At 42.4% G+C, this 16,802-nt stretch overlaps 1 protein-coding gene across 1 annotated transcript; it reads right to left on the reverse strand.

Moving 5' to 3' along the window:
• Positions 1-1,612: 1,612 nt before the first annotated feature.
• On the reverse strand, positions 1,613-14,278 carry LOC133131507 (octopamine receptor-like). Its single transcript, XM_061246888.1, has 4 exons — positions 13,992-14,278; positions 12,621-12,797; positions 2,567-3,839; positions 1,613-1,887 (listed from the first exon to the last, which is right to left on the reverse strand). The coding sequence occupies exons 1-3, from the start codon at positions 14,276-14,278 to the stop codon at positions 3,101-3,103; spliced, it is 1,203 nt and encodes a 400-aa protein (XP_061102872.1). The 3' UTR covers positions 1,613-1,887; positions 2,567-3,100.
• Between the last annotated feature and the right edge of the window lie 2,524 nt (positions 14,279-16,802).

Here is a 16,802-nt window from a genome sequence, read left to right on the forward strand (position 1 = left end):
ACTTACAGGGTTACGGAACGTCCCTTAGCAAGTCCCTCGGTTTAGCACTGATCATTCAACGTTTTAAATAAAATGTTATCCGTCCCTCCCCCGTTAAAAGTGCTAATACAAATACAATACAAATTTACCAAGGGGCTACGTTCATGAGTAACTGTTTATAAACCGAAATTTCGTAAACCGAACAGCATTAATCATTGATTTAATAGAGATACGTTCCGGGAAGTTGATAACAATAAAAAATAAAATAAAATCTTTAAGCCTATTTTCATTCTTTGGTAGACCATCGGAACATCTGTGTGGTTATTAAATTAATGACCGAAACTGCAATGGTAACTCCATTTAAAAATCACATTTTAAGTTTTTAACCAAAACATGGCTCCTAAAGTTGTGCCTATGACCTGCAATGTCCGTGGATGTCGGTAAATGTTCCTCCCAGTCACCGTATAGAAATGAAATGATCAGTGCAACCGCAACGACTGAAAAGGTGAGGAAATGGGTAGAGATGTAAACATCTGCATCTGCCTAGCGAACTAGATCAATACACGGGCATATTTAATGTTCGGTTTGTACATGAAGTCTACCTCTCTTCTTAAATGTAAGATTCATTTTCATATCGATGTGTCTTTCGCTTTTCTACTGGAGTCACTTCGCCCTCCATTTTATGTTTAAACAATGGCAATGTGCTAATGCAAATTAGGCTACTGTAGATGGTAAAGTGAAAACGTTTCATCCCAGTGAAAACTTTCAAGCACTAGAGGGCAGCATTGAGTTGGGTCTGTTGCCTGTTCTAGCTAAAACGTTGTACAACTACAAACGGTTTCTGGAACAGAGTAGAATTATGAGGTGGAGGCGTATCTTTACATATTAACGTGAAATTTGAAGGTAAATGTTATGTTAGGATCTGTTAATGATATCATTGCTTTAATGTTCGCATGTGCAGCGTGTATTCCTCATCCAATGCATGCAGGCTCCAGCCCACCGCGACCCTGAGCAGGAATAAGCGGGTTTGATGATGAATGGATGATTTCATCTTCGTCAAGGGCCTCTGCCAATATATAATGATTCACTTATGACTGGGCGATAAACCATAACGGTCGTACCAACTTCAGAGGCTACCAGCAATACCTCCCAGCAAAGGATAAACAAATTATGTATCATCGATCGCCACTTCTATCTAATGGGTGTTGTACAACAACCAATCAGCAGCGAGGCCCCGTAGCGTTTACGAGATTTAGGTGACGGGTTTGTGTTGATCTCTTGGAATCTTCATGGCCATGTCAACAGAACAGAACACCTGATAAACACAGATTACGTTTTTTTCCGGAAGTATTTGAAATGGCTTCAGAAGTTTGGAGGTTATCTTGCAAGGTATGCTAACAAAAACAAGACAAAGAAATTCTAATAATTGTTGGTAATTGCAATTGCTCTCAAACTAAAATAATTATCCTTGTGGTTCATCGTTATACGTCGAACTTGGTTCACACGTTCTATTTTTTCACCCATCGTTACAGGCAATGTTGCACTGTTAGAATATCGTAACTGGCGTGCTATTTTCCAAAAGCAGTTGGTACCGACTTTTGTCGATTGTGCATTGATTAAAAAAGTAAGATACTAGACATTCACAACACTTTAATATAGGCCCTCAAATTGACCCATCTATTATGAACTATTCATGAATATATTCTCGACACATTGCAAAATCATTTTACTTTTCATCACAACACAAAAATACAGATACAACTGCAACTACTAATGTGTCCTCCCAAAACACATCTTGTTACATAAAGATGAGGACATGAAATCTTGTCTTGTTCTTTAATACTGAAGCTGTAGAGAGTGTCTCATACAGAGACACTGTATCTTTCTCTTCAACGCTTCATGTTGATTCTGGAAAACAAAAAGCAAAACATATATTTCACCAATGTGACTTTTTAATTAATCCACTCTGCCATTCTAATGGTGAATATAGCTAACTCCAGACCACAAACATGCAGGAGTCATAAGTGTAGTCTACTGTATACCTACAAATCCACTCAGATGGCAGAAAATACAGGGCATCACAGGAAACCAATGAATAAGCATGCTGTTAAAGATCTCAAGAACACCTCAATGCTAAAATAAATGGGCTGTAACTCTCAACAAAAGCGAATCAGCAATTCATGTTTTCTAGGATTTATATATTTTTGTTAAGCAACAGGTGAAAAATTTCCAACTGGTTTTCCCCATTCGGTATAAAACTACAGGCTCATACACCACTGAACATTACTCAGTTTTTATAGCTGCACTATAGTTCGGAAGAACTGGAATGACTGTCTGCGTTAAACTAAAGTGTATCAAACATAAATACTAACGTCATTCAGTCACATGATTAAATGAACGAACGCCTTTTAACTAGAGATTTTTAATGTTTTAACTGCTTTTGTATGTTTTGTACAAGGTGGTTGCCAAGGGGTTTAATGCTCCTACACCAATGGACACACTCTTACCTGCTCTTAAAAAAATACAAAAAGTATTAATGTTGCTTTCATACCAATATGAGTTTATTCCCACTGATGTCAGTACTTACCCAGTTTGTGGTTTCTCTGAAGATGGCAGTGACCCTGGGTCTTTGGATACAGCGAGCAGGGAGACTAGCCTCTTTAATTTCCATGGAAATGGTCTTGGAGGTTAGAATGTCAGTACTGCCTTTTACAACTGGCTCCGTGGTAAAGGGGAAATGTGGTCCTGGATCAGCATTTGAACCTTATGTCTCACTTTTTTCCCCCCACTTGCAACCTAAACATTGTTCCTCCACCGCTGACCAATGCATGTTGCTTTTATTTTGTGCCTCCCATTTTAATTCATGAACTAAAAAAACACAGTCTTGTCAACACATTTTCTGGGTGCAAGATCCTTTGGAAGAGAGATGCTCCCACTACTTTGACAAAGTTATGAAATCAGTTTTTATATATATATTTTTCATTTTTATTTACTATTTATTTCTGAAACTAAAATATCAGTATTAACAGTATCCCAATTGTTTGTTCGTTGGGATACAGGACTGAAATGGGACTCATTTCGCTGGGAACTCTGGGATTCCGCCCTGCTTTTGGGTGCATCTTCACAGCTTCAGTGGGCGTGTAGCCGGTTCGGTCGGCGGCCATCTTGGAGGCTGGTTCTTGATCGCTCCGTTCGGCACTGCTGTGGCCTTGCCATCGTACTCGGGGTCCTGGGCGGTGCGAGAGAAGGTGACGATGGACACCATGTCCTCGCCGATGTCCACGGACGCGGACCGTCGCCGCCGGCGACACACGAGCAGCCGCCGCAGCGCCCTCTGGAAGTCGCGGTTCAGGAAGGCGTAGAGCACCGGGTTGATGGCGGAGTTGCAGTAGCCCAGCCAGGTGATGACCTTGAAGAGGAGCGTCACGCCGAAGGGTGGGGGCCTCTCTCCCCCCCAGCCCCCGGCCGCTAGCCCCACGTTCAGCACGAAGTAGGGCAGCCAGCACATGACGAAGACGGAGATGATCACCGCCATGGTTCGCGTGGCTTTGTTCTCCAGCTGCAGGTGGTTGGGCCGGCGGCTCTCGGGATGGTAGTGCAGCTCCAGGGTCTGCGAGCCGATTCGCGTGGCCTTCAGCCTGGAGGCGCGGTAGATGAAGAAGTACATGGTGCAGGTGATGAGGAAGGGCAGGTAGAAGGCCAGGGAGGACGCCACAATGGCGAATGCCCAGTTGGTGACGAAGACACAGTCCTGGCCAGGGTCGTAGGCCAGGCCCGGGATCTCGTTCCAGCCCTGCATCACCGGGAGGAAGGAGATGAGGGAGGAGTAAACCCAGATGGTCACCGTCATCACGATGCATCTGAGAGAGAGAGAGAGGGAGAGAGGGAGAGGGGGAGAGGGGGAGAGCAAGAGAGGGAGTGAGCAGGAGACAGAAGTGAGAGAGGGAGAGGGGAGACAGAAAGGATGAGATGGAAAGGGGGAGAAAGAGGTGGTTAAGTCTATTATATCAAATCAATGTTGAAATCAATGTCCTTGACTGGTTCACTTCTTATTTATGTAACAGATGTTCTACTGTGGGCGGCACAGATGGTGCAGTGGGTAGCACTGTGGAGTTTGCATGTTCTCCCCGTGTTTGCGTAGGTTTCCTCCAGGTACTCCGGTTTCCTCCCACAGTCCAAAGACATGCAGGTTAGGCTGATTGGAGAGTCTAAATTGCCAATGGGTGTGAGTGTGTGTGAGAGAATGGTGTGTGTGCCCTGCGATGGACTGGCAACATATCCAGGGTGTATTCCTGCCTTTTGCCCAATGTATGCTGGGATAAGCTCCCCTTGCGACCCTATTCAGGATAAGCGGGTTCAGATGATGGATGGATGGATGGATGTTTTACTGTGGCCATGGGTGACCGTGTTTCCTCCTCATTTGCTCCTTTGTCTTGCGGGGTCCCTCAGGGATCGATTCTGAGTCCTATTTTGTTCTCATTATATACATTACATTACAGACATTTAGCAGATTCTCTTATCCTGAGTGACATACAATGAAGTGCAAATAGAACATAGGGACAAGTGCGATGAGGACCCTAGAGGAAAGTATGGTTTCGAGTCTTAGCGTGACCACATAGATACAATTTGAACCCTTGAAGGACACATCATCTTACCAACTAGCATACCACTGTTGGCAGCTAGAATACCCAGAGTTCTAACAATAACTATGTTTAAGTGTTATTATAATCTATGGCATACACAAGACTAGTCATGGTGGTGAGGTAGGGAGGGAAAGGTGCAGTCTGAAGAGATTAGTCTTCAGTCTGCACTTGAAAGTGGTCAAAGACTCTGCTGTTCTGACATCCACAGGAAGATCATTCCACCACCGTGGAGCCAGAACAGACAGCAGGTCTCGTGCCTGAGAAGTGCAGGTGTGGCGAGGGGGAGGTGCCAGGCATCCCGAAGTAGCGGAATGGAGGGGTCTGGCTGGTGTATAGGTTCTGATAAGTGATTAAATATACGCAGGGGCTGATCCTGCACATATATACAGTGGTGTGAAAAAGTGTTTGCTCCCTTCCTGATGTCTTATTTTTTACACACTTAAATGTTTCAGATCATCAAACAAATTTAAATATTAGTCAAAGACAACACAAGTAAACAGAAAATGCAATTTTTAAATGAAGGTTTTTATTATTAAGGGAGAAAAAAAAATCAAAATCTACAAAAAAAAAGTGAAAAAGTGATTGCCCCCCCTGTTAAAACATAACTTAACTGTGGTTTATCAAACCTGAGTTCAGTTTCTCTAGCCACACCCAGGCCTGATTACTGCCACACCTGTTCTCAATCAAGAAATCACTTAAATAGGACCTGCCTGACAAAGTGAAGTAAACCAAATGATCCTCAAAAGCTAGACATCATGCCGAGATCTAAAGAAATTCAGGAACAAATGAGAAAGAAAGTAATTGAGATCTATCAGTCTGGAAAAGGTTATTAAGCCATTTCTAAAGCTTTGGGACTCCAGCGAACCACAGTGAGAGCCATTATCCACAAATGGCGAAAACATGGAACAGTGGTGAACCTTCCCAGGAGTGGCCGGCCAACCAAAATTACCCCAAGAGCGCAGCGACGACTCATCCAAGAGGTCACAAAAGACCCCACAACAACATCCAAAGAACTGCAGGCCTCACTTGCCTCAGTTAAGGTCAGTGTTCCTGACGCCACCATAAGAAAGAGACTGGGCAAAAATGGCCTGCATGGCAGAGTTCCAAGACGAAAACCACTGCTGAGCAAAAAGAACATTAAGGCTCGTCTCAATTTTGCCAGAAAACATCTTGATGTTCCCCAAGACTTTTGGGAAAATACTCTGTGGTCTGACGAGACAAAAGTTGAACTTTTTGGAAGGTGTGTGTCCCATTACATCTGGCGTAAAAGTAACACCGCATTTCAGGAAAAGAACATCATACCAACAGTAAAATATGGTGGTGGTAGTGTGACGGTCTGGGGCTGTTTTGCTGCTTCAGGACCTGGAAGACTTGCTGTGATAAATGGAACCATGAATTCTGCTGTCTACCAAAAAATCCTGAAGGAGAATGTCCGGCCATCTGTTCGTGACCTCAAACTGAAACGAACTTGGGTTCTGCAGCAGGACAATGATCCAAAACACACCAGCAAGTCCACCTCTGAATGGCTGAAGAAAAACAAAATGAAGACTTTGGAGTGGCCTAGTCAAAGTCCTGACCTGTGTAGGGACTACAACTTCCACATTCCCACAGGAAAATTCTGCGACGTCCACCACGAATGACATCTAACTTGGTTCAGCCAATCCCGTAATGGCGGGAGCAATAAACGGTCCCGTATAAGAGCAAGACACGTTCTTGGGATCTCTCTCTTCTGCTTTTTTATGCCTCTTCTGCTTCTTCTCTTCGACGCACCCTTTTTGGCCATTCGCTTCAGCTCATCTGCTCCGAGACTCGGACAGAGGCTGAATGCTGCACAGCGCACTACCAGGCCTACGGACACACCCAGTTACCTCGCGGTAACTTCGTGGCCTATAGCGAGTGGAAACTGGTGTACACGGAACACTACATCAGTTTACTCCTGCAAACCTCACTATCGAACAACAGCAACAAACTTTTCCAACCGGAAAAAGGACAAGCGAACATCCTTCCAGCAACCGAGTGGACCAGACGACAGCGCGCGGCTAAGACGCCCCAGCCTGCGCATCTCTCCAGGACACGCATTCACAGCACCATCGCGGCTCCTATAAGGACAGCACGTCTTTTGGATCCAATGCGTATGGACTCAGTAAGAGAACAAACATTCAGGCATAGCCAGTGTTTAGTTTAGTCTTAACTGTTTTTGTGAATCTGTGTTTCCATATTTACCATCCTACTATTGTAATGTGTTTGGTTAGCTACATATATATGTACGTGAATTGATTCGCCGTCTTTTGCGCATATATAGAGTAAAACTACTCAAGTAGTCCCATCTCACAGCTAACTCTAACTCATTACCATACCCAGAACTCTAGCTTACTCAAGCTAGCTACTCCCACCTTTCCTTTGTTCAAGCGCTCGTGCGCGCCCACACACGCACATACACGCCCTAACTTAACCTACTAATTTACCCAACTAAATTTCCGTTAGTTTATCTGTTATGTGTTTGTATGTTTGTTTAATAAATATATTTTGTTAAACCCCGGTGTCCGTTTTGGAATCGCATAGACATGAGAGCCGAGTTAAAGCAGTCTTTCGAAGAACTTCCAACCTTCAGGTTATCGGTATGTTTAATCATTAATATTGGTTATTTTAATTATTAATTAAAATACTAAATTTGTGGTTAGATATTTCTGATAATAGTAATTTTATGAGACTGATTACTTTTTGGAGTTATACTGCTACACAACGTTTAACTGGCGCCCCGGTTTCGTAGAGAGTAAAATCCCTGCGTTATTTGGCGGCCCGTGCGAGGACCCTACATAATTTGGAGTCCCGTGCGAGGACCCCTACACCTGAATCCTATTGAGATGCTGTGGCACGACCTTAAAAAGGCGGTTCATGCTCGAAAACCCTCCAATGTGGCTGAATTACAACAATTCTGCAAAGATGAGTGGGCCAAAATTCCTCCGCAGCGCTGTAAGAGACTCATTGCAAGTTATCGCAAACGCTTGATTGCAGTTGTTGCTGCTAAGGGTGGCCCAACCAGTTATTAGGTGACTTTTGTGACTTTTTCACACAGGGCCATGTAGGTTTGGATTTTTTTTCTCCTTTAATAATAAAAAGCTTCATTTAAAAACTGCATTTTGTGTTTACTTGTGTTGTCTTTGACTAATATTTAAATTTGTTTGATGATCTGAAACATTTAAGTGTGACAAACATGCAAAAAAATAAGAAATCAGGAAGGGGGCAAACACTTTTTCACACCACTGTATATATATATATGCTTCCTCTTGGTCATATAATTAGGCAGTTTAGCTCAGTCTTGTATCACTATTACGAAGCTGTTTTTCTCAGTTAAGCCAAACTATACAAATAATTTGAGTGTTTTGCATGACTGGCGGCTATTAAAAATGGGATGTCTAGTAACTTCCTCCAGTTTAATGCAGATAAAACTGAGATTTTGGTTACACGCCCTGTGCAATCCATACATGTATGGGCCCCATGGCAGCTCATGTAAAGACATCTATGAGAAACCTTGGATTTGATCCTAACTTGAAGTTTGATGAACATATCAAAAACACAGTTAAAGCCAGTTTTTTCCAACTCCTAGGAATATTGCCAAAATGAAACCATTTCTCTCAAGAACACTGAGCTGATTATCCGTGATTTAATTTCCTCAGGCCTGGAAAATTGCAATTTGCTTTTTACTTGCCTAAGTGCTTCTGCTGTGTCACGACTCCAACTAGTCCAAAATGTCGCTGCTAGGCGTCTGTCTAATTCTAGTCGCAGGCTCCACATTACAGCAGTTTTAGCATCCTTGCACTGGCTGCCGGCGCATTTTAGAAATTATTTAAAAATTCTGCTGATAACTTTTAAAGCATAGCACGGTTGGGCCCCCAGATTATATTACTGAACTAATTACACCATACATCCTAACTAGGGCACTTAGATCCACAGAGAAAAAGGCTTACTATTGCCCTGCACCACACTCATTACCCAGGGTGATCATGCTTTTAGTGTCCAGACACCTACCCTCTGAAATAACCTCTTACACATTACATCTGCGGGGTGTGTTTCACATTTTTTCCAAAGTGCATTTCTGTAATACAGTAGGATTTTCCATTTTCATTGGTTTATATGTTTTTATTTGGTTTTATGGTTATTTTTCTTATTATTCCTGTTGGTTGTATAATAATAATAATAATAATAATAATAATAATAATATTTTTTCCACTTCTGCTACTTCTTTTTACAGCATTTTATTGGTATTTTAAATAGCTCTTAAGATGGCATATTTTGGTGTGTTTTAATTTAAAGCACTTTACAGAAACAAGCATAAAATCAGGATAAAGATCTATTTAATCTGTCTATCTATCTACCTATCTATCTAATGTACACAGAGGTTTCTGTACTTATGCTGTTTTCACCTACAGGGCACGAGCTGGAGTAGAACCTGGATCTGCTGGAAAGATATTGTCAGAACCAGGCCATGGCAAGGCACATAACTAACACAAAAGGAATGAAGATTTCAGGTAGGAGAAATTAGCATGGTCAGAAAAAATGATGCTACAGTAGTGGGAGAGGAACTTAAACTTTTTGAATTGATTTTACAATGTGAAGATGACCGTTTATTACCAATTAAAAACAAATTACTAATAAATCTATAAAGCCCTATTCGAGGGAGGAAGCTGCACCACAAGAGCACAGAGGCAATCTCAGCAAGATTACTGGCCTTCTGAAATATATACAAAGATAACAATGTCCATTATTGCATTTATTTTATCTTATTCACCAGTACACTTCTCAGAAATGAAAAGCAATGAACACAATAACTGATTTGAAATGTGTTAGGAGTAAACAATAGTACATCATTTTAAGTTCTGGAGAAACACAGCATAGCTGTCTGCATTTTGTAAAGTAGAGTGAAAAACATGTGTGATGCTTTTTTCCTTTTAGAGAAAGAGTGCTGAAGAGAGACAAATAGCAGGTATGCAGGTGTGAAAATGAAAGAATATCAGGTAGTCAGGTGTGAAAAGGAAATGAGATGGAAAAGGCTGGAATTACTGCAAGAGGAGAATTGTGTAGTGGCTCTGTGGAGGTAGCATGGTCAACACAGCTGTACCAATGTTACCTGCAAATTTAGCTCTCGTTTTCATGAACACAAATTTCAGTCTTCCATAGTAACCAAATGTGTCTTAATACTTTTCTGTAAAAGGGATATAACAGTTTCAAATGCAGATAATTATGCAGATTATTACTTTTCCCCTCATATAATAAAACAAGAGGGCCATAAATCACTAAGTAGCAAACCAGAAGGTTGGGGCACAAGGACACTGTGTTTATCCACTCTTCCAGAAACGTACTTGGAATTTAAAGGCTTCAGCGGAGAGAATGAGAGACTCGATAGAACTACACGGATGAATGACAGAAGTGGTTCAGCCCGTGATTGGCTGCTATCCTTTAATGCCACTGTCCAATCAGCCGGAGGGTCTGTCCACCTGATCCTCCATTGGACAGCTTCATACCCACTGCCCAGGCAGCGCCAAATTAACGAGCTCTCCCATTCCGGGTTGCCTGGCAACCCAGCAAGGTAGTTTTTTTTTTTTCACCTCCCCTGACAGCCAGCTCTACAAGAGAGAAGACACTCAAGGGAAATTTGGACAATTATCACTTTATTAGTGCCTTATTAAAATGCTTCTGAGTGTGTGTGCATTAAATAATCATTAGACTTTTGTCCTGTCGTTAGTACAGAAAGCATGTTGATAAAGAAGGACCGGAGCACAGTGGTAATGTGTGGAACTTTTATCTGGAAGATGCTGTTGCTGATTCACCGGATAGATAAGCTGCTGTGTTTCTTATCAGTGGGACAGAATGATGGCACAAGTCCCTTGGCATTGCCGTATAGCACAGAATCCACCATTTTAACCACCTGCTCTAACGGTTCATGACAGCCTGTCTGCCATATACAGCTAGACTGCACCTGGAAAAAACACCTACGGAGGAAACCGCCTCCTCAAACCCGAGTGTTTTTGGTAGCATAGCGGAGGAATAGCCTTGTTGTCGTTAAGTGTGATGCTAATAAATGGCAGTAATTAGGCGTACACAATGGAAATAAGCTTTCGTGCTTGGGCTATCCTTGATAGTTTTTGAGATTTGTACTGGTTGATATTCCTGCTTCAACAACAACAAACTAATTTTCTGATGATTATTGAATAAAATCAATCAGTCAGCCGGAGATCCTGGCTGCAGCCAGGAACATTTGCTATTGGAACATTTTGGGATTGCTGTGGAATTTAAGGACTTAACCTGCTCAGCTAATTGAGCTTCTAATTGGACGTTTTGAGCACCAAAGACAAGAGAGGAAGCACATTTGGGGACTTGTTCTGTTTTGCCCTCCCCATGAATAAAAGGTTTATCATTCTTTTAAATAGCTCTTGATTACATTTGAATCTCACTGGGTGCATCCTTGATTAGACGCATTCACATTCAGATAACAGGCATTCTTAATTACCTAAACAAGTCCAGGGGTGGGAATTTCAAACATATTCATTGTGATTCAGAATGCAAAGTTTGTGGCCTCTTAGACGAAGCAATTTAAAGCATCTTGCCACATATTAAATATTCATCAGTTCAGTTACTCAATAGTTACTGAACAGAGACCGCTGTGACACAGTAAAACCGTTGAACTGGTGACACCCACGTGTAGCCTTCTTAGGAACTTACCGTCTAATTAAACATCTTTCATACACTCCAAGAATCTGCAGTATTAATATCTCTGTATATTAAGTATAATAGGGTGTACGAGTGTGACTTTGAATACATATACCAGTGTGAGTCCGAATATAATAATAATTTGTTATTGAGCTGACACTTTCATCCACAACTGTTTTCTTTTCTTTTTTTTGAGGGACTAAAAGACGCTACTTAGGTGATTCTCCCATGCTTGTTATGGTGGTTTGAGTGTTGGGATGTTCCCTAATTCTCTGCAGTGACGCTCCTTTTATCCCATAAGATCCACCCCCTTGGAGGATTCAATTTTTCTACCAGATGGGGAGAAATATGCATGACATTAAAGCTGCAATTTCCACAGAACGTCTGGTTGCTTTTCAATGAAAATCACATGGATGGCAACTAAAACAATTACGATATTTACCATTATTTTGATTAGGAGAATCATTTTATAGAATTGTGCGTATAGCTTTGTGTGTGTGTGTCTCATGAGTGTCTGTGTGTGTGTTTGTATGTGAGTGTGTCTATGTGTGTGTGAGTATGTGTGTGTGGTACCTGCAGCAGGGCATTCCCTGAGCATAGTGGTGGGGTATGTGTGTTTTTCTATGTGTGTGTGTATGAGTGTGTATATGTGTGTTTGTGTGTGTATGAGTGTGAGTATGTGTGTATGAGTGTGTATGAGTAGTTTTGTGTGTATGTGTGTGAGTGTGTGTATGTGTGTGTGTATGTGTGTATTTGTGTGTATGTGTAAGTATGTGTGTGAGTATGAGTGTGTGTATGAGTGTTTATGAGTGTGTGTGTGTGTATGTGTGTATGTGTGTTTATTTCTGTGTATGTGTGTGTATGAGTGTGTGTGTGAGTATGAGTGTGTGTATGAGTATTTGTGTGTATGAGTGTGTGTGAGTGTGTGTGTGTATGAGTGTGTGTGTGAGTATGAGTATGAGTGTGTGTATGACTGTGTGTGTGTGTGTGTGTGAGTATGAGTGTGTGTATGAGTGTGTGTGTGTGGGTGAGTATGTGTGTGTATGAGTGTGTGTGTGTGTGAGTATGTGTGAGTATGAGTGTGTGTATGAGTGTGTGTGTATGAGTATGTGTGAGTGTGAGTATGAGTGTGAGTGTGTGTATGAGTGTGTGTGTGTGTGTGTGTGTGTGTGTGTGTATGCGTGTGAGTGTGTGTGTGTGTGTGTGTATGCGTGTGAGTGTGTGTGAGTTTGTGTGTGTGTATGCGTGTGAGTGTGTGTGAGTATGTGTGTGTGTGTGTGTGTGTGGTACCTGGAGCGAGACATCCTCTGGGGATAGTGGTGAGGGGAGATGACTGAACAGTATCGGTCCAGGCTGATGAAGCAGAGGGTCACAATGGAGGCGGTGCAGAACAGCACATCAAATGAGATCCACATCTTACAGAAGTGCTGCCCAAACAACCACATACCCGTCACCTCATAGATTATACTGCAGAGAGAGAGAGAGAATCACCTCATAGATTATACTGCAAAGAGAGAGAGAGAGAGAGTCACCTCATGGATTATACCGCAGAGAGAGAGCGAGCGAGAGAGTCACCTCATAGATTATACTGCAGAAAGAGAGAGAGAGACAGTGCATTTCCCTATATTAAATGTTTTACTGTGATCTAATTGTTGAGTGAATCAGCATCAGCACATACAGCCAATTAGGTCATTAAGCCAGGGTAATTGGTGTAAATGAAAACCTGCAAACACACCAGCCCACCAGGACCGAATCTGCCTCCTACTGTCATAGATTATACTGCAGAGAGTGAGTCTCCTCAGAATATACTGCAGAGAAAGAGGCTACACGCACACACGCACACACACACAGTCTCACACATAAATACATGTATACATTCACACACATACTGTGCTACAGTACAGACACACACACACACACACACACACACACACAGTCTCACACATAAATACATATATACATACACACACATACTGTGTTACAGTACAGACACACACACACGCACACACACAGTCTCACACATAAATACATATATACATACACACACATACTGTGCTACAGTACAGACACACACACACGCACACACACAGTCTCACACATAAATACATATATACATACACACACATACTGTGCTGCAGTACAGACACAGACACACACACACAGTCTCACACATAAATACATATATACATACACACACATACTGTACTACAGTACAGACACACACACACGCACACACACAGTCTCACACATAAATACATATATACATACACACACATACTGTGCTACAGTACTGGCACACACACACACACACACACACACACAGTCTCGCACATAAATACATATATACATACACACACATACTGTGCTACAGTACTGGCACACACACACACACACACACACACACACAGTCTCGCACATAAATACATATATACATACACACACATACTGTGCTACAGTACTGGCACACACACACACACACACACACACTGAGATACACACTGAGCTGCTGAGATCCTCAAACATAAACATTCTAAAGAGCGTCAGGCTGCATGTGAATAATCAGTGGTTTGCAGGTGTATTTGCTCACTCGCTGAGTTGTGTTGTTCGGGAGGCCCCCTCTAGGGGGCTCCACGCGAGCAGGCTGTACGGCGGTTCACTCACCTGAAGGGCATGACCAGGCAGGCCACCAGCAGATCGGCCATGGCGAGGGACATGATGAACATGTACGTGACGGTCCGCAGCCTCCGCTCCACGATGGGGCACACGAACACCACCGTGTTGCCCAGAAACGTCACCAGGTCGATGAGCGTCAGGAGAACGCCCACCGCCACCTGCGAGGGCGCCACCTCGGGCCCCGCCCAGCTCTGGTTAGGCCCCGCCCCCTGCAGGGTCGAGGACACCGAGAGGTTGGCGGGGAGGGAGGTGCTGTTCTTCAGGAAGAGGCTCATCGCGTCTGTGAGGGAAAAATATAACATCAGTACACGCATACGTACATACACACACGCTCATACACACACATACTTACATACTACCCACACGCGCATACATACTAAACACACACATGCGCACGCGCACACACACCACACACTGACGGACACATGCAAACACACATGCATACATATATACACACACATGCACACACACAAAGGCATACACACACACACAGTCTCTGATGAGGGAACTCTCAACACTGTCATGAATGCGGGCTTGATTCCCAGCTGGGGGGGGGGGTTCTGAATTACTTTAGTAAAATATTCAGGTTACTCTGGATAAAATTGTCTCCAAAATGTCTGAAATATGTATACAATTCAAAGCATTTTTGTCTGAAATATGTATAAGCTGCATGCAGTTATTAACAAAATAGTACATTTTTTAGAGGATAAACTCAACAACTGAGATACATTTTAAATGGCAGTTTGAAATGTATGAGAGTAATCCAACAAGATTTTAATAGAATCCTAAAGTGGGAGGAAATCTGGCAAATGACATTCAATATAGCTAAATGTCAAGTTCTGCATGTGGCGAATAAAACTAAGACAGGAGTTTTTTAATGGAGTTACAAAATGAGGATGTGTTCAGTTTGCAAAAGGCTTAGCAGTAGTAGTTGATGAAAATATATTAGGACACAGACATTGTGCTGCTGCTGAAAAATGCAAATATTGTGATGTAGCTTTTCAATGTATTGATGAAAATTGATTTATCAATGAATCCTTGCAAATGCTACAGCTGCTACTACTACTACTGTTACTACTACTGCTACTGCTACTATTACTACTACTACTGCAAAAAAACCCCAGTTCAGACCAGCTCTCAGCTTGATATGGTTTTAAACGGCTGGTAGCTGGAGCTCAGACAAGCTACCAGCACTAGCTGCTTGACCAGCTCTTATCCTGCTAGACCAGCTTATGGCCGGATTGACCAGCTCAATATTCAAGCATCACTGGATTTTACTGCAGGGATAATAAACACTCTGAAGTGGGCACTAGCATGTGTGGTTACCATGGTATTCCCTGATTTGGGAATACCGGGGTGCAGTTGAACGTGCCGGTTCGTAGGTATTCGTTCTATATTCTATTTCTGTTTATTGTCCAGTTGGTGTGCAATCAGCAGGCACTGCCAGCACCACCATTTCACATATCTCCGTCTGCATCACACGTGTTGGTCTGTAACGCGTCTGATTGGCTTTTATTTCGCTGTCCTGTTTGCCCCGGAAGGTCCACTAATGGGCAAGCCTGTGTGCGTTCTCCGCCAGGCCCATGGCCCGGCCGATTTCATGTGTCTGCAGCAGAATTTCATCCAAGGCTTCACATAAGTTGTCACAGTCCAACACAGTGATTCCTCCCACCCCCTCCCTCCCTCGCTAAATTGAAAACAAATTATACTTCAAAGCAAATAGCACAGCAAGCCAGGTCTAAATATATACACACACACAAACACTGTCATCTCCCCCTGAGTCTCAAGGTCGGCTGAACATTATGCAGAAATTTCTGCTTTGACCTGCATTTGCATAAAAGTCACATCTGTCCCAGACACACTGTGACTCAGAGGTTTATAAACACCATTAACAGACATTACTTTACATCTCTTAAGCATTTTACAATTTACCCAGCGCTTTAAACACAAACGACTCAGTCCGACATCCTTTGTGTCTTACTCCTCAGCTCATAACGTGGTGTGACTCATGCGAGCTTGGGCTTAGGTCCTGATTGGTCAACCAGACTTGATATTCTTGATATGGCACAGCTAAATATTCATAAACAGCTAAGCCGTGTACCTTCAACTAATATAAACTACGGTGCCCGATGCGTGAAAATCACAATAGCGAACCAGGAAACTCAACAAGTTAAAAAGGAAACAACAAATCAGAAAACATAACACCGGTCTGGTGTACTGACACTATCTGCCCAATCAACAACAGATGCTCTAATTCAAGTCATTCCCTTACCGGTTGACAAATTTCTGTTGTGTTTTCTGGTTTTTGTCAATGTGTTTCTAATTTGGTATTTTGCTTCCTAACCTGTCATTGTGTTTTGTAATTTGGCATTGTGTTTTCTGATTTGTTGTTTCGTTTTTTTATTTGTCATGTTTTTTAACTTGTGTTTCCTGATTAGCTATTTGTGATTTGCATGTGTCAGCCACCATAATAAACATCCAGGTTATTTAAACAGAAAGCTTGAAGCACGGTCTACAGTCGACAGTCAAGAGCATCATATACAGCTGAAGGTCTTCAAAGAAGGCTGTCCTGCGTTTATTGATCAGTGGAGACGAAAATAGCCATCAACTTCAAAACAGCAAAGAGCCAACCGATTAATATTTTGCATGATTGCTCAGCATATAGAAATGCTACTCTGGTTGCTTAGAGACCAGATAACTTAACTTTACAGGACAGTTTTTCTACTTAAAATGGCCTTTTCATCCTTTCCTGAGCACACAGTGAACGCATCAGTGAATAGATCCATTTTATCGATATGG

Source organism: Conger conger, chromosome 6 (genome assembly GCF_963514075.1).
Source record: "Conger conger chromosome 6, fConCon1.1, whole genome shotgun sequence".
Classification (NCBI taxonomy): domain Eukaryota; kingdom Metazoa; phylum Chordata; class Actinopteri; order Anguilliformes; family Congridae; genus Conger; species Conger conger.